The sequence below is a fragment of the Haliotis asinina genome, chromosome 11 (assembly GCF_037392515.1).
Source record: "Haliotis asinina isolate JCU_RB_2024 chromosome 11, JCU_Hal_asi_v2, whole genome shotgun sequence".
NCBI lineage: Eukaryota > Metazoa > Mollusca > Gastropoda > Lepetellida > Haliotidae > Haliotis > Haliotis asinina.
The window spans coordinates 57,500,122-57,518,665 of record NC_090290.1 but is presented as its reverse complement, the minus strand read 5'-3'; the positions used below and the strand labels follow the sequence as shown (position 1 = coordinate 57,518,665).

Here is an 18,544-nt window from a genome sequence, read left to right as displayed (position 1 = left end):
GTCGTTCACTGATACGGGATGCAGTTATGTCTTTTGCTGATCATACAGAATGCAGTAATGTCGTTCACCGATACGAAATGCAGTTATGTCTTTCCCTGATCAAACAGAATGCAGTTATGTCGTTCACAGGTACGGGATGCAGTTATGTCTTTCGCTGATCATACAGAATGCAGTTATGTTGTTCACTGATGCGGAATGCATTTGTGTCTTTCGCTGATCATACAGAATGCAGTTGTGTCGTTCACTGATGGGGAATGCAGTTATGTCTTTCGCTGATCATACAGAATGCAGTTATATTGTTCACTGATGGGGAATGCATTTGTGTCTTTCACTAATGTTTTGTTCATGTAGGATGTAGCTGCACTAAGGAGAGATATCAACTTCACTAAGCATGTGATGCAGGCTGATTATGAATCTAAGCTTAAAGAGAAGTCACTAGATCTGTGAGTATGTTCTAGTTGGTCTGACAAAAGTATGAAATGTGCATGCTGAAAATCATGTTTTCAAGCACAGGCAAGCAGATCACTATTATGTTGTCTTTTTTCTGTTATCATTTGCTTTCAACAGTCAATTGCCTGTAGCTTGTTTAGCATAATCAAATATACTTACTGTGCAAATGGTGTGTGGTAAATGTTATTCATTTATTATGTATACAGGGAATCTTGAACACTTCCATAAACGTTTGTTAATGCTACGCCTGTCTTGTTGCTACATCTTGCAACTGAAGTTGTTTCAGCTTTTATACACACAAAGTCATCATGAAATGAATATTAAATTTGTTATAGGTACTGCCGGATAAACGAGCGTGTGTCGGAGCTGGAGAAGCTGCATGAAGATGTGAGTACAAACGTGGAGGTTGTTGTATGTTCGGGAGTAATGATGTTTCATGATGGGGTCAGCAGTATTCCAGCAATCTCATGATGGCTTTAAGTAGTCAGGTGTGGACCAGATAAACCTGTGATTGATATGCTGAATTAACAAAACCTGTTGCGATCAAGTGAGAGACTTGACCACTGTCTTAGTAGCAGAGTTTATGGAACTCTGACATAGTGCCTACGCGATGGTGGGTAACTCACTTGTTATAAAAAATTATTTTGAAACAAAGAACTTATGCAAATTATATCAAATTGTTATTTCCTGTATGCTAATTTACTGTTTCAGAGAGTGAATACTGTCCGTAAAGCGTATCGCCAACAACTGTCAGATGCAATTGCAAGAGTCTCCGTCCTGTACAATGTAAGACCAAGTTGTTTTGTCTGAATATGTAATCACTGAAGTCTTTCCTATTTCCTATATCACTATTAATTTTAGAGTGTTTTTAGAGGAGTGAGCAAGTGTTGCTGTAGATGACAAGGGATAGATAGCATGAACAATGTTTAATGTTGTCAGGGTTTGATGTGTTGCATTGAACCAGGCAATACTCTGTTACCACATGACCTTTGTTTGGGACCATCGCTGTTTTCTAGAGTGTCTACTCAGAGTAAGGAAGGTCAGTGGCTGCTTCATACCCAGATATATGTTACAGAGATGGTGCTAGTAGTATAGGGAATAGGGGTTCTGGACCACTTTCAAGAAATGTCTCTACAACGCCTTATTTACTAAATAAGGCTTTGGTTGGGGCCTTAGCTCTTGCTACTGATTATCCCCTACTACAAAAAAGTTGGCGGTAATTACTGTGCCTTGGTAGGAGGTAACACTGTGCCGTACGGTACGATCAATAATTCTTCTCTTACAAACCCCCTACCCGGCCCACCCCTCAAGTAGTACAAGTTAGGTTCGTCGGCTTTCATATCCACTTTATCTATGTTGTAAGTTTTGACTGACCATATAGGATCGGTGGCTCGCTTACGGCTATCGCCCTCGTGTTCCCCCGGCTGGTATAGATACCTCACTAGGGCCCTATCTGGTATCTGTTTCTCCTTCCCACGCAATGGAGCGGCCGACTCTGCAACTATTGATTTTAGTTTGATAGCGTCTGCCGGTTTCTTACCGGTGAGACGGGTGACTTCATGGTTGATTGCCGACACCACCTTGGGTAACCTCGTGACCCATTCAGTCGATCGTTTTCCAGGGGTGGCCATCTCCCTAGCATACTGATAGCCGAACAAGCGCTCAGCCAAAGTCCTATTAAATCTCTCAACTATGGCTTGGCTGCGATGGGCTCCGGCCGTGCCACGCCTGACCTTTGTATCGTGTTTGGCTAGCAGTTGTGACACGGCACCCATGAACTCCCGTCCGGGGTCAACTTGCAGCTCTGTTGGCCACGTCAGTGGGCTGCGTTTGTATATGCGTTCAAATCCTCTGGCTACCTGGGCCGAATCTTTCGTGGTCAAGGGTTCGGCTTCCTTGTAACGACTGGCTACATCCACTACGGTTAAGGCATACTTGTACCTCTTGTCGTGGGGTAGGAACAGTAGGTCTGCCTGGTGAATGCTATTAGGTATGTTAATACCGAACCTCCTTCTAGGCACGTAGCGTGGTGCCGGTAAATAGATCTGCCACAGGGCTTGTTTTTCAAGCCACGCTTTGGCTTCCTCCGGGGGTACTCGCGCTAGTTTAGCTAGCTTATCTACTGCGCTAGCTCCTTTCCAGTACCCACGCGGGCTGTAGTAAATAGCCTCAAATTTTTTCATGTCCATACGCGTATGTGTTTATTCCATCAATAGCTATCCAACGTTTCGTGTCCATAGGCGATAGGGACGTCTTGTTTATAGTCAGTCCGTATATCTTATGCCCATCACTTCTAAGTGTGTTCATTTTATGTCTAAACGTACGGGTCTTGAACAGGGCTTCCTTGAATCTGGCGTGTTTGATGTGTTGTTTCACCACATACTTCTTAACTCCCTTAGCCTTCCGGATCTCACTATTGTCGGCTTTCAGTATGGAGTACATCTTAGGTCTCAAACCTATGTACTCGGCTATGGGCGTGCCAGCACACTCGTCCTTCATCTTACCTAGGACCTTTTTATTTACAGTACTGTGTAGGGTATGGGTCTTAGGGTAGTCGCTGGTGTCGTATAAATCGAGGTGTTTTTTCATGTCCTCGTACACGTCCTCGGTTCGAATCTCCATCAGCAGGGAATCCGTGTCAGTGTACAGCACTTCACACCTGTCGCCGTACTGTTTCTTGAGCTCGTTGTAGTAAAAGTCGTACATCAGGTGTTTGGATAAATCGAGGATGCTCATCCCCACGTAAACAGGCCGGTTGAATTTTATGTGGCTTTTCTTCATGTGTATGGCAACCAGGTTGTCTGTAAATATTTTATTACGGTTGAATGCCGGACTGGCTATCAATTTCCTGAGCTTGTCTTCCTCACTCGATCGAACCAGTTTCACTGTCACGCGTTTCCTCAGGTTTTCCATAGTCTTACCAAACACCGAGTTATTCATGAGCTTGTAGAGATTTTTCTCAAAATCACTGGTGGCTTTTTTTCGTAGGTCTGTGTTCATTCTGATGTAGGGCTCCATCCATGGGCTCTGGTCGAACATGAGCACCCTGTGTATTTTGGTCAGCCTCATACCCAACGACAGGTACAGCTGTAGGTTGCGATAGTGAACGATGTACTTGGTCTTATTCATTAAGTTAGGCACGAGTTTTTCAACGTCTGTCACACGCCCACCTGACAAGTTATGTTGGTACTCAGACATCCAGTCTGGGTTAACCCTCATACGTTCGGGGGCCAGGGGGTAGCTGTTGTGCGATGTGTGTAATTCCTTGGGATACTCTAAGTCAACCTTGAGGATATAACCTTTGTTCGAATCTGGTGCGACCCCCATAACATCAACGTGGGGTACCCATTCGAATCCCCCTGTAGGTAGATACTGACTCATGGCCCAGCCGTACAGGTTGTTTGCGTCGAGGTAGAGAATGTGATTGGTTGGTTTGTTAGGATCGTAACCTTTCACGTATTGATTATTTGCTTTCGCGTATCGTTTGGATGCCATGGAAATCCCACCTCGCAAACCTTTCTCAATGAATAGGTGCATGTCGTAATCTGTGAGCAATTCCAAATTAACTCCGGTCTTTTTAAGTAAGGCGTCCCACGACAGACCTGGGCTGGTGTAATACCATGCGGGGTCGAGTTTATACTGCTTTAAACATGTCTGCCGAAACGTTTCAAACACGTCGGCTAACAGCAGTACATCTGTCCTCAAGTACAGGTCGTGATAATCACCCAGGTTCTTACAACCCAGTTTATTCCATACGTTAGTCGCGTGCGAGTAATCATCTCGTGAGACGGACGCCTCATTCAGCTTGCTATAAAAGCAGTCAATAGGGGGTAGTCTGGTCTCGGTGAACTTGGCCCAACTATCCATGTACTCATAGGGGTACACACCCTTCCTCATAAGCAGGGGTCTAGTCTCGGCGTCTGTGTATCGATCGGTGATAGGGAAGGTATTGTTGGCCTTGACCAGACTGTCGAGTGACGACAGGAGGAACTGAAACGAGTCAATGAACCTAAGTCCGTTTAAGCTGAAGGAGATGTATCTCTCCATGTTGTTGGGGATGCACGTTATATTACCATCGATTTTCGCGATGGCCTGCATGATCAAGTGTGAGTCGTACCCTCTCAAGTTGTGAAAGACAACGGGGATGTTTATTGTCCTAGGGTTGATTTTAAGCTTGAGGTTGCACGCGCTGTGAGCGGCGCCTCTATACTTACCAGTTATGTGGCAGTGATCTCTCACCGAATCACCGTTAAGTGGTGAGTCGCACACGTGACAGTTAGTGCTACTAGCGTGAGCTAGCCTGTCGACTTGGGTCATACGCATGGGAGCGATTCTATACAATGCATTCCTAATAATTTTTTCTTCCTCCTGCAAACACTTTAGAAACCTTTCAGCCGCGTCAGGCCCCCTATACACTACCGGGGCTTTCGTTTCCCCGTCACAACGGACGACAATGTATCCAAACGAACAGGCTTTATGCTCTTGTGTCTTGTGGGTGAAGCTACCACTGGGAGCCTCGCCGGCGGCAGCCACTAAGGCTTCGAAGTCGGCGTATATAATATAAGGTACAGACATTTGGTTCTTGTGGTTACTGAATTTTAGGATATTTTCACCTTCCTTAGGCATGTCGACTCGTATGGCCGTCTGCCCCACACCTTGACAATCATCCCGGTGGGATTCTAATAAATCAGCTCGGGTGAAGCCATGTAGACATCGTTCACAGAAGTGGGTCTTTCCTTTGTATGCTGATTGGTCATACAACAGCTTGCTAAAGTGTTTTATCCATGTGTAGTGATACTTTTCACCTCGCTGGATCATGAATATATTGATAACTTGGCGATCCTTCACCGGGCTGACCCTGTGTACTATTGTTGTGTTACCTTCGTGCCCAAAGACATTTATAGCCAGATTATTCTGTTTTTCTACTTTAGTGATCTGGGATATGGGGGTGGGTTCATCTATACCATCCCAGTTGAGCCCATCGTCTTGGGGATAGCTAGAAAGCCTATCTGAATGAGTGCCAGCTGGAAATAAGGCTGACCTGATAGCTAACCTCAGGCAATCGTTTCCTCTATTCTTAACGTTTACTATGGCATGTTTGTTCCTATAGTAGGGAGGCAAGGCTAGGTATGACCCGCCTCTGAACGGCACGTATTTAGATATGTCTAGATAGACATTATCGATTTTATCTACAGCCCACCCGGACCCCAAGTGTGTGTAGCTTTCTAGGTATTCTCGTATCTGCTGAAAACTGGTATCGATTGATGCGTCAATGGTCTCTGCATGTGTGACGACCTCTTGTTGACCTCGGAAGTAAGGCTGAACATACTCAGTGGTACTCCCAACCTGCTTATCGAGCGACATTTTCACTGTGATCTGAAACTTGATACTTCTTAGGTTATTTAGTTCCTGGTTGACCTTATCAGCTATCAGAGGCTTGATATCTGTAATGTTTATGTTTCTATCAACGTGCATGCGCCAACCTCTCAAATAGTTGCCTACAGCGCGCTCAGTGCGCACGAACTGTAGGTCAATAGCTCTATTCTGTCGTAATAATTCTAAAAGCTGTGGTTTTCTCATACGGGAATACCCGCCTAAACCCAAATCGTGTGCCTCGACTTTCAGTTGTTTTACAGTGGGTACGGGGGCATGTGATAACAATGCGGTTAACCCGGCTCTCCCCAGGTTTGAATAACCCGTGTATCCAAGCTGTTTTGCTTGAGCTTTTAATTGTTTTACTGTAGGAGGGGCTTCTAAACCTAGTAATCTCAACAATGCTGACTTCCGCATTCGAGAATACCCGATCACACCTCTCTGTTTTGCGACCCGCTTGAGCTCGCTTAGAGTAGACATCGTGTTTACACCTAAGAGAACTAATGTCTAATTGGTTCACAGTAAGGGGAGGTAACCCTTAAGTGGCTATCTTGAGCAGTCGCCTACGTTCTTTTATGTAGCCTTTTTTATTCTCGTAGATGAGTTGATGTCTGACTACGTTCGCTCCGTGAGCTTTACATAGACAGTAGTGTCCTTTAACCCCGATACCACACACAGAACACGTGTAGTTAGGACTTCCCATATGGAAACAACAGAACCCCTGATTCCTGCATTTCCTACCACAGGCCTCGGTCTTCCCCATAAGTATGTATTCGCATCGGTATGGAGCGGGTCTCATGTTTACTTATATAGGTATTTTAGTTTAATTGCTTCGCAACCAACGCAGTAGCTGCTATACCCAAAACTATGAAGCCCAGTTCACGATTCATTTGTCCCTTGGATGGTGTGTAGTACTGAGCGAGTGTGGGTTTATTGAGCGGTTCCAATCGTTTACCAGTTAGTAGGTAGTATTCTTTCATTGCTTCATCGACATCGTTGAATGTTTGAACGGCATGGTTTTCACGCTGGAGTTGTTCGTTAATAAAATCGATCCTCTGGAGGCGTTTTTTAGCGTACTCGGACTGTGCCCTTTGTAATTTCTCAGTAGCGAGATCGTGCCGCTTCCTTTCTTCCTGTATTTCAGCCGCGTGATCATCTCGTAGTTTCGAGAAGAGGAAATTACTCCCGGAAAATGCCAGGGCATTCACTAACGCCCCACCGACCATCATAGCTATAGTGGCCATCCCTATATTTATTTCATTATATTATCAGGTATTATTCCTTGTTTTACTAGGATGTCTTTTGTGGCCATCGCCATACCAAGGTTCATTATGAGCATACCCATATCCTGCAGGTTGAAATCTAGCTTGATAGTTGGTTGTTTAAGCACCATTTTAGTCAACCGAGCGTACCCTACGGCTAGACTGGCGACCACTGTGGCGTGGTATGCGTCGTTGACGAACGTTTTCCCCTCAGACATTATGTATATGATATAAAATATTAAAATTATAACATGATATGCGGGTCTACCGTGGGGGTGGGGGGCTCACTGTTGGGTGGTGGCTCACTGTGGGAGGGTACCCCCACGTATAACCACGAGATAGCCAAGGCAGCAGTTACACCTACAGCCAACAACAGTCGGGGGTTGGTCACTTTATGTTGGTTACACCACCGTTTTTTACCGGCAGCTACTCTCTTAGGATTCTTCTGTCTGGTTACTGTTGGGGGTACCCCCACTGGGGTCACTGGTTCCTGTGAAGGGGTCTCCACCGTCACCTCGGGAGGGGTTTCCCTCACTGGTTCCTGTGCAGCATCCATCTATACTATTATTATTATTCTTTCTCTCAAATTGACAATGTTTTGCTGTGATAATCGCCGCCGTCACTGGAGCCAACAACATACCATATTTGTGGTACAGCCCGCAGCTGATAGAGCTCACGGCGTGTTCGATAAAAGGGTCTTTCTCGAGGTCCTCCCACAGGTAAAGTCGGCGCTCTGGTGGAATGGGAAAGAAGTATGACACAATACCGGTGTATATCTGGGTCATAGCCGATCCTATTGTCTTTGTCATTTCTGCTCCGAGCCGGGACTCGTATCTAGCGTACAGCTTATCGATTTCTTCGGCTGGCATTTTGTTAATTTTATCCGGAGTGTAGTCTCCAAAGTAATGTTTGGCTTTGCCGCCAACAGCCAACGCCACCAGTTTCTCTCACTTGGGGGAATCCCCCACACCCCCAGTGGGGGAACCCTCCAACGACAATTGTTCGAGCAATTCCTCACACTCCATCTTATAATATAACAAGCAAGATTTAGTTTTAACTATATAATACCCGATGCAGACAAAACACAGAGAAATGAAGGTTAAGTTGCACACGACAAATACTTCAAATATCATAGCTTTGCTTAGCTTTGCTTAGCTTTGCTTAGCTTTAGCTTAGCTTTGCTTAGCTTTAGCATACTATATATGCTACTGGTTGGTCGGTCTTGAGCACGAGCTTAGCGTGTTTAGTTTCAGCGAGCTGTTTCTTCACCCGTTCCCGTTCTAATTTACTCATCACATCGTTCTCTCTCAAACACTCCTCGAACGAATCCCTGTCCTTGCAGTGAAATAAGGCCACCCATCGCGTCTGCTCCCTGAGGTCTTTCAACACCGAGTTGAACTTCTGCGTTAGCACCCAGACGCTGTGATTTGCATGCCGGCCGGAGAAGGCCAGGTACGATAGCATGTCTCTCTTTTTTGTTATCTCGCGATTAGCGCTGCAGTCGTCCAGTATGAACAGCGTCGGTTCCCCTTTAAATTTTTCGTGAAGAGCTTTCAACCAGTCCTGCAGGCGTGTTCCAGGGTCGATTTTGTGTACGTCCGGGTCCGTCATCACCCAAGGTCGCGCGTACGTTTTATTCATGCTCAGAGTAGGGCACATGATAACGATGTTATCGAACACATCCTTGTAGTAACCCTCCAACATATCCAACACGAAAACGGTCTTCCCACAGCCAGTCTGCCCGCACACTATGGCGCAGTGTGGGTCAGTGGGTAACCCCAGGGGGTCTCCCCCACTAGTAGATGGCTTGCACGAATCTCCCATTGTCTATATTAAGTTGCGCTTCCATAATAACGTACAGATATAATTTCAACTTACCAGCGGTTTGAGCCTTCTTAGTAATCTGGATGGTTATCCCTTCGCTGCCGTTATCTATACGGCGCCCGCTACCGTGCAGTTTATCATCATCCGTGGATCGCATGTCCAACCATAGGGCGTACTTGGTGGTCAGGTATTCACCGATCTGCACGGAGCCGAGGTCCAGGTCCTTTGTTATATAATCCCCCACTGGTAGCTTTTTTATCTCATCCCACTGCTGGTGTGGCCTCATACCATGACTGAACAGCTGGTTGGGCACGCCCTCGATAGTCACTTCCACCTTTTCAATCTCGGGGTTAAAAAACTTCTCGCTGTCCCTCCGGAATGGATCGTAATCCTCCACGGGTACGACCAGGATACCTTTCATCGATCGCGCCGGCACGTTCAGGTTGATATTCCACACAGTGTCGCTCTTATCTCGCACAACTGATCTATGCCTCAGTACGCGATCGTACAGGATAGCCATCTTCCCAGAGTACTGGCTTCGAACCTGCCTGGCCAGCTCCGGGCTAGTGACCATGTCGAACTCCAGAGAGATGTTGTCTATGGTATAACTGGCCTCATCACCGTTCGGCGTACGCACTACTTTGCTATAGTCGTTAAACGTGAGCTCGTATTCGAGCCTATCACCCAGCGCGGCCTGGTAAAACGGCGCGTGTCCCGTGAGCAACTCGAAGTCGAGCGGCACGCAGAATCGATTCCCGTATGCTAGAGCGATGGCCTTTTCACCGTCCGATAGCTTGTCTTGCTGGTCTGTCGTGAAGACATACCCTATGCGCGCCCGGGTTGATTTGCTGATGCCCTGGTACACATCATTGACTCGTTCTCTCTCGCTTTTCCAGAGATCCTTGTAGCAGTGAAACACGTCGCTGTTGTCGATGCTCAGCACCTCGTTACCGCTGATCTTGACGGTCGTTTTCTTGATGATAGCTCGACCCACGTTCCGCACTAGCTCGCGTTTGTCGTTGTTGGAAGTCAACGTGATATTGAACGCCAGTCGAACAGTGCCTGGTACAATGAGGTCATTCTCACCAAGGTTTGGAAATCTAACCAGCAGAGTTTGATTCTGGTCTATCTTGCTGGGATTATTGGTGATGGTCACCGACTGACGCACGGCTCTGGCTCCTAATGGCTCTCTCAATCTTCTGAAAGGATCTAATTTTCTGCCGTACATTGTTATATAAAAGAAATATATTTTTAATACTAATGGATGAAGACATAGATATGACGGAGATGCCGGGCGCTAGTGCCCAGGCATTCGATGAGCAGGAGACCTCATTTACTAGTTCACCATTGAACCAAGAACTCTTGGAAACAACGGTAAATGATTATTACGAAAGTTTAAGAAGAGATAAAAACTACGTTGAACCACAGGGTCGATACCATAAGAATTTTTTTATTGATACAAAGGGTGTTCTACGCCTTAAGTCTGACCCAGGGGTTGACCTCTTTAACAAGAGCAATAAAAAACCACTGGCCTTGTCAACTCTAGCCAGCCGCCATGGTGTCGAATTTATCCGTAAAAATCTAAACATGAATGATTACGGTGGTGCAATACCTAAGGCCGTTGTTGAAGATCTGCAAGCTACCAGATCCCACCTCACCACTAGAGATGAAATGACACCACAGCGTGCTACAGAAGCCTCGGACAGCATAGAAAAACTGTTGAGCACCTACTGGGACAAACCGTTATCGGGGTTTGACTTTCCGGTAAGGGAACTGCGCGGCTTAGACGAAGCCGTGAAACGCGTGCGTGGAGAACTCGTGAACAACATGGGGAAACTGAACGAAATCGACGAGCACATCGCTAGGGAAAAAACCAAACTCAACGAAACTGAAAACGATGATATGAAGCGTCGTATCAATGAACGACTACGTGATTTAGAAGACGAGAGACGTACATGATTGGAAGCCGCTTCCTCGAATCGTGAACAGCTTCGATCCCAGATCAGTCGTATTTGGGAAACAATCGATAGAATACTGAATGAGGATACAACTTTAGCCAACAGGATTCGGATATTGTTCCGGGAGCAAGGGATCACCATCGCCAGCATTCTAACTGCATTGGGTTTCATCATATCAACCCTGGTGGTGTCACTGACAGGGGGAACCCCCACACCTGCCGGCGGGGGAACTCCCACTCCCACAGGCGGTGGTGTTAAAGACTGGATAAAAAAACTCGGGGAAGGCCTAGCTAAACTGGCTGGTAAAGCCGCCGAAGCCCTTCCCGGCATCCTGGGTAGCATCGTCTCGTGGTTGTTGAGCGCTCTGTCTAAAACTGCCATGTGGCTCAGTCAAAACCTGTGGGCAGCCATCGTCGCCGTGGCGGGTCTGGTGTACGTAGCGGCTAAGAAATCTTTAACCAAATAAGTCCCAAAGTTACCCCACCAACCACTAGGGCTGTTTTACTATCGATGTGATTGGAGGCCTGAATATGGGGGTGTGTGGGAGGCACATGAACTTTAGACTCCGGGGGCGGCGCAACTATACCCGTTTCACGTGGTGGGATGTGTGGGATATAGGGGGTGTTAATATCGGGGTTGATACCCAATTTTTGGTCCGCCGTGGCTATGACTATTTTGTTGTTATAACCCACCACTTTTTTTATTCTCAGTTGCATATCACCCGGAGCCATGTACAACCCCACGCCGAACACGTAATTGACTTTCGATCTGGCGTATTTGGTAACGGTCGATGGCCCTCGGGAGATCAACTGGAGAATTGATAGCATCCTCAACGTTGGAAACGAATTGTGTCTGAGCGTCGTAAGCAGTTCCCTTACCGAGGATGTTGGAACGCGTCATCGACTGAGCACCCAACAGCGCCCACACGTACGTTCGAATCGAGTCGTTCAACCTGACTACCCCGGCACGAGTGAATCCTTTCGACGTGTCCAGCATGAACATTTTCCACCCGTCTGTGGTTGACTGCTCCACTTTCTGGACTGTGAAAGCAACACCACCTTTAAAGTTCATACGATCATCCCTCCATTCATTACTCGACAAAGCAAAGTCCTGGCGTAGTATATCTCGTTTCAGTAAATCATCACTGACTTCTTTCACTGATCGCGCGCCATCATAAGGAATACCCAACCCGTGGTTCGGCCCCGGCAAACGCCAATCCGTCTTCGGGTTTATTTCGAATTCATTGCAAATACGTTCGTAGGCCCGTCTATCGTACGGGTTGTTTGTTGCGCCCCACGCTTTGTCCTGTGGGAGGGGGGCGCTGATCTCTTTAAGGATACGTCTGACCTGGTAGTACACGTGGAACTTGAACACAGACTGACTCAGCGGTCCACGCCGAGTGTCGGCCAATGTCACACCACACCCCGTTGTAGCGCACCACACGGCAAAGTTGAATTGATTCTGCCAGAACTGCATAGGGTTGTTGAACCAAGCGTGGACTGCCTTGATGTTAGTCACCGAAAGCTTATACTTATCGAACACATCTAAAAGCTGGGCATTGAAATACAACTCAGGAGCAACCACGATCTTCATGGGGGAAAAATCTACGTCCAGTTTAGGGTACAACACACCAGGGGAATACATTTTAAAACTATTATATAATAAATATATCTCGTAATATGTACATAACACTTCCAGGAATAACGAGCGGTGAGGCCGTTCAGCTGACGCACGCGATCGATAACACGTCAGGCCAACTCGAAGTCGCACTCTGCGATATCACCTACCTACCGCAATGGACTAACATTAATATCAGCAACAATAAGCTGTTCGTCAGTGGAACTCGCAGCCAGATAACTGACGGCTACTACAGCGTGTGCTCTCTAAACGACGAGGTCTTCAAACCCCTGGGAGCCGAACTCAAGATGAACGACTCAAACGGTACAGTGGTGTTAATCAACAACGGAAGAACCTCCTTGAGGCTCGGCCGACCATTAGCTAGGATACTCGGTATGTCTCCTGACGAGATAAAACCAACAACAACCGTCACAGGCACGAAGTTACCCGACCTAGTACCGTACCGAGAGCTGTACATTCATCTCGGTCAGGTGAGCACAACGTACAACATTCAAGGAGGTCACCCTTCCACTATACTGAGAGCAGTGCCGGTGAAAACTGAGAAATTCAACGACGGTAGAACCGAGTCGTTTTCACCACGGCAGTATAAGAGATTAACCCAGGGCAACATACCTGAGTTGACAATATCGGTGTTAGATATAAATCATAATCCTGTAAATATAGGATACCTCAGCTTAACACTTCATGTAACATGACCAGCGCACAAGGGCCCGGAGTGAAAAAATGCGTTAATATCGGGATCTCCGACCTCGGAGACACGCGCGGTTTCGACGCTCCCGGAGTAGATGGTAAATCGTACGCCTTGCAACTGAAAAACAACATTTACAAACGCGTTGAAATCCCCTCCGGTGGAACCCTAAGTGATATAGTAGATACCACAAGAGCAACAGTCAACACTAAGTACACCCTTGTCAACACCGGTGATAATAATTGGGTAATATACCCATCGTTCGGAGGTAAACTGTTCGACTTAGACGATGTTGAGAGCACTACCGTCGCCCGAAACAAGCCATATATGCTCGTCTTCACCGAAGATGACAAGTGGGTGTTGTTACCCGATAACAACTGGTTTATCAATATTAGACTCGTCTCCCCCTACGTGTTCACTGATAACAAAGACAACCACCTAAACAAAGTCGTGAACAATGGAACCCTGCTCGTGGCTTACGTCCCAACTCAGAGACGTAGCGTAGTCGTCAACCCAGTCAACACTATGGCAGCCCACATGCTATCGAGTAAACCGGTCATGCAAAACGTGAAATTGCAGTTGGTGTCTGAATTCGAAGGCGTGGTCAAGATACTAGAGAGTCTACCGGCAAACTCAACATTGATCATCAAAGTCTACCTAGGGGAACCATCGGTGAATGAGGTCGAGATCGTGAAGGGGATCAAACTCGGGTGGGTGAAACGACACCAGTATCAAGTTTGCAACGTTTACGTGCGGGTGGGTGTCGGCTCCAACACCAGTCTGCAGGGGGTCAACGTGATCGTGGAAAACAAGATATCACTAATCAATATCTTCCTGCCTGACAACATACACTTCATGGGTATGAAGTTAACCCCTGAATTATTATCAGAAAACCAGTTGGAAATTATATCGTAATAGTATAATAATGACCAGTCATCATCCCAACACTACGCTTAACGACCTAGGAGATACGGAGGGATTCGATCAGCCTGGTGAGGAAGATGAATTATACATCCTGCACTTCAAAGACAACGTGTACAGACGGGTGTCGTTATCAGATTTAAAAGAACCCAAATGGCTGATCAACTTAACAATCGCCTCACCTTATATCACAACAACAGAGGGGTGGAAGTTTATCTCTAAGATTAGGAATAACGGTATCTGGCCCGGGGATTTCATTAGGGGGAATGAAACAACAGCCTCGGTATATTTTTATGAAGGAAAAATTGGATTAATTTCTGAAATAGAAAGTAAATTAACATTTAGCAGTATGTATTTACACGAAAGGCAGCTTGAGATATTCTCCCCCTACACAATCATCATAGAAGTCATCTTTACGTTTTTTGACCAGGAAAACTCCTCGAAAGGACGTCAATTTTTACCCGGGGTGTTAGTACACTGGTTCGACGAACACGTAGGTCAATATTGCCGTATTGTTATACAACGGGATACCACGGGTCCTATAAACCGCTTAATAAGCCTCCCTGGGGTTTTTATTACAACAGAAAAGTCTATTGGCCTCTCACCTCTTAGCATTAGTTATAATCTATTCCTTATAGGCTTCAAATACATTGATAGACTATTAACTGAAACCCAATTAAAATATTTTTCAAAATATATATTATAGGATGGGCCTGTACCCAGTCGTAGAGGAAGTAGTGAAGACGCTGGATACCGTAGATGGGTTCCGCTTGAGGCAGTTATGTGATGTGAAACGGCAACTAGAACAAGACCGTGACACGCGGAAAGCATTATGTAAAAAGTATAATAGAGCTTTCAATATCGTGGACGGGGCTGACACTACCCTTATGGCAACCAGCATGGGACTAGGGGCGGCAGGCGTTGGGTTGTTAGCTACCATCGTGGCTGCACCTATAGTGCTAGGTATTGAAATAACGGCTGGGGTGACAGGGTTGGTAGGGTTGGCGCTTAAGTTAGTATCACGCAGACTTAATCGTAAGGCATTGAAACACGACGAGATCAGGGTTCTGGCCGAAGCAAAGCTGAACACAGTGAGTGAGCGAATTTCCACGGCACTCTCTGACAGTAAGATCTCAGAAGAGGAGTTTCGTTCAATCCTCTCTGAACTCAAAAAATATAACGGAATGAAACAAGATATTCGGTCCAAATCTCGTAAGTCTGCTATCAGCGAGGACGAGAAAAAAAAGTACATAGAACAGGGGATACAAAAAGCCCAGCAAGCCTTTATTATGAACACCAAAGAGATCGTAGGCGGTTCACGTTAAACTGTTTCATCGATATAAACATGACATAGGCCGCCAAAGTGAGGTATCTATACCAGCCGGGGGAACACGAGGGCGATAGCCGTAAGCGAGCCACCGATCCTATATGGTCAGTCAAAACTTACAACATAGATAAAGTGGATATGAAAGCCGACGAACCTAACTTGTACTACTTGAGGGGTGGGCCGGGTAGGGGGTTTGTAAGAGAAGAATTATTGATCGTACCGTACGGCACAGTGTTACCTCCTACCAAGGCACAGTAATTACCGCCAACTTTTTTGTAGTAGGGGATAATCAGTAGCAAGAGCTAAGGCCCCAACCAAAGCCTTATTTAGTAAATAAGGCGTTGTAGAGACATTTCTTGAAAGTGGTCCAGAACCCCTATTCCCTATACTACTGTGCTTGATGTTACCCTGACTGGTGTTCAGTATTCAGGGGATATAACAGGGACTGGTTACCGTAGTATGTTACCCTGACTGGTGTCAGTATTCAGGGGATATAACAGGGACTGGTTACCGTAGTATGTTACCCTGACTGGTGTCAGTATTCAGGGGATATAACAGGGACTGGTTACCGTAGTCATGTTACCCTGACTGGTGTTCAGTATTCAGGGGATATAACAGGGACTGGTTACTGTAGTCATGCTACCCTGACTGGTGTTCAGTATTCAGGGGATATAACAGGGACTGGTTACCGTAGTCATGCTACCCTGACTGGTGTCAGTATTCAGGGGATATAACAGGGACTGGTTACCGTAGTCATGCTACCCTGACTGGTGTCAGTATTCAGGGGATATAACAGGGACTGGTCTCTGTAGTGATGTTACCCTGACTGGTGTCAGTATTCAGGGGATAAAACAGGGACTGGTTACTGTAGTGATGGTATACTGAGTCTGAGTTTGGTATCACACACAGTTAACATTATGATACTGTTGTTCATATGGGTCATATAACAATAGGGTCATATAACAATCATATAACACTAGGGTCATACAACACTAGGGTCATATAACAATAGGGTCATATAACAATAGTATCACAATGTTGATTGTACTGTTAGACTACTCTTTTTCACTTGAAATCATTCATTTAATTCTTATAATTATTCTCAAGCTCTAATCATGGATGGTATTTCTTGCCCCCAATACTAATAGATGATAGACCTGCAGTTTGAATGTAATTCATATGGTCAATGTTTCTATCTTACAGAAAAATCTTGAGCGAAAAATAAAGTCCGAGCGGAATAAACATAATTTAGGCACCGGTCAACTGGAGGAGAAGTACCGCGAGATGCAACAGACTATCCAGAGGAATGAGGCGGTGATACACATGCTCAAACTTCAGCTTTCTCAGCATCAGCAGCAGACTGCAGTGGACGACAACAGGGTGAGAGTTGTCTCATCTCAATATTCTCTTCATCATGAACTTTTCACAGCATCATGCAATATCTAAACCTATTTACTGAAGTTAACCTCAGGCACTATAGATCAAAATAGTCTGCAGTTTAGTTTACTATTAGTTTGCACTATACTTTTCTTGTAACAGTAGTTCGAAGTCAAGCAGTTGACAAGCTTAGTGAATTTGCTTGTATGCCTCAGTTATAGTCAAAAGTGACTTTAGAGTAATTTTTATCTGCATTTAGCACTGTAGAATACACCATCACTTTGTCCTACTTTAGATCTGAACCCTTCGGTAACATGCTATTGCCCTCACACAACACCATCTGTCCTTGTGTATTCCTCAATTCTGCAGAAAATTGGTCACAGCATTGACAAGTGCAGACCATGAACAAATGTTGTTTTGGTAATGTATCAAGGAGCCAAAACTGTAAAATGGGCTGCTTCAGTGCAGTGGAGATCATTGTGAAACTACCACTGGTTTATGCACAAGATGGAAGTAAGTTAAAGGGGCACTGATGCGGAGCAATTTCCGTGGACTGGTGTAAACTTTTGTTATTGTTTTTCTCCCGTGCGTACCCGGATGATATCCCAGAATTCGTGACTGGTTCGTGACCTCTGCTGCGCATTCCGTAAGCGCAATTGATAGTTTAATTATAGACAGATCAACTTAGGTGAAGTCATTTTTACTTCATAACAAATGTATTTTGAAAACAAATGAAACACTTAGAAGGTTAATCATCTGCCAGTGGTAGAAATGGTAAAAAACTATTAGGACGGAAAAATAACGAAGCCAATGTACGTCTCTATATTTTGTCTCATAACCCTAATTGGTTTATTGTCATATTTGTATGATTCTGAAAATTAATAAAAGAACACACGATCTGCTTATACTCATAGTAAATTTCTAACATAACAGCAACATTTATACATTGTATAAATTGCCAATGTGGATCCTATTTCACACACATACGCGATCTAGTGTGTGTTTTCTGTCATACAGATTCTGCTGAATGCTACAAAAAATAAATTAAAACAAAATGCAAATAATGAATGTGAAACAGACTAATTTTATAGCAACGATGTCAGGCTACTACCTTGTTCAGGAATGTATCCATCAATATCCACGTAAAAGAAATCGTATTCCATTCATCTGCAGCTGGTAAATAATCCTGCTCTGTGTCGCGTGTCTTACAACTGTCTAGTTTGCGAAAAAGTAACACATCGTTTCACGTCTTTCGTTGGTGAAAACCAGATAAACCTCTCATTGGTCTCCCAAGATAGCACACCTGGCAACTAATTGTATGATGTCCACTATTCTAAGTAATTTAGTTAACCAATAATGAGCAATCAATCAATCAACGCAAGGGTGGTTAATTCTTTGAAGGGAGGGTGTTGTTTTTGCACTCACTCTTTACGACAGGGTGTAGTCATCTACACACACTGCCTTTTGACAAATCCGTTAGAAGATAAAAGTAATTAATCAATCAGTGTGTTATCGGTTAATCCTTTGATCGATGTTTGTTTTTGTAACTCAGCTGATAAACCCTCTTGCATCACTTACATGCACATATTACATAACATACAATACATTTGCCATTACAGACCTTAATTTATAATGTTGAGTATTTACTCCAGACAGGAGAAATGCCAAATGGGAACCTTTGTTGAGTAACCGAAGTGGTGCTACTACTAATTATACCTGTTATAAA

At 45.1% G+C, this 18,544-nt stretch overlaps 1 protein-coding gene across 2 annotated transcripts in view; it reads left to right on the top strand.

The window, feature by feature from the left end:
* Positions 1–18,544, top strand: part of LOC137255808 (uncharacterized protein C10orf67, mitochondrial-like) — a 35,607-nt gene that overhangs the window by 2,108 nt on the left and 14,955 nt on the right. For both annotated transcript variants that reach the window (XM_067793350.1, XM_067793349.1), the window contains exons 3-6: positions 352–443; positions 786–837; positions 1,162–1,236; positions 16,645–16,821. In XM_067793350.1, the coding sequence (XP_067649451.1) occupies positions 352–443; positions 786–837; positions 1,162–1,236; positions 16,645–16,821 (396 nt within the window). The remainder of the gene's footprint in view (positions 1–351; positions 444–785; positions 838–1,161; positions 1,237–16,644; positions 16,822–18,544) is intronic.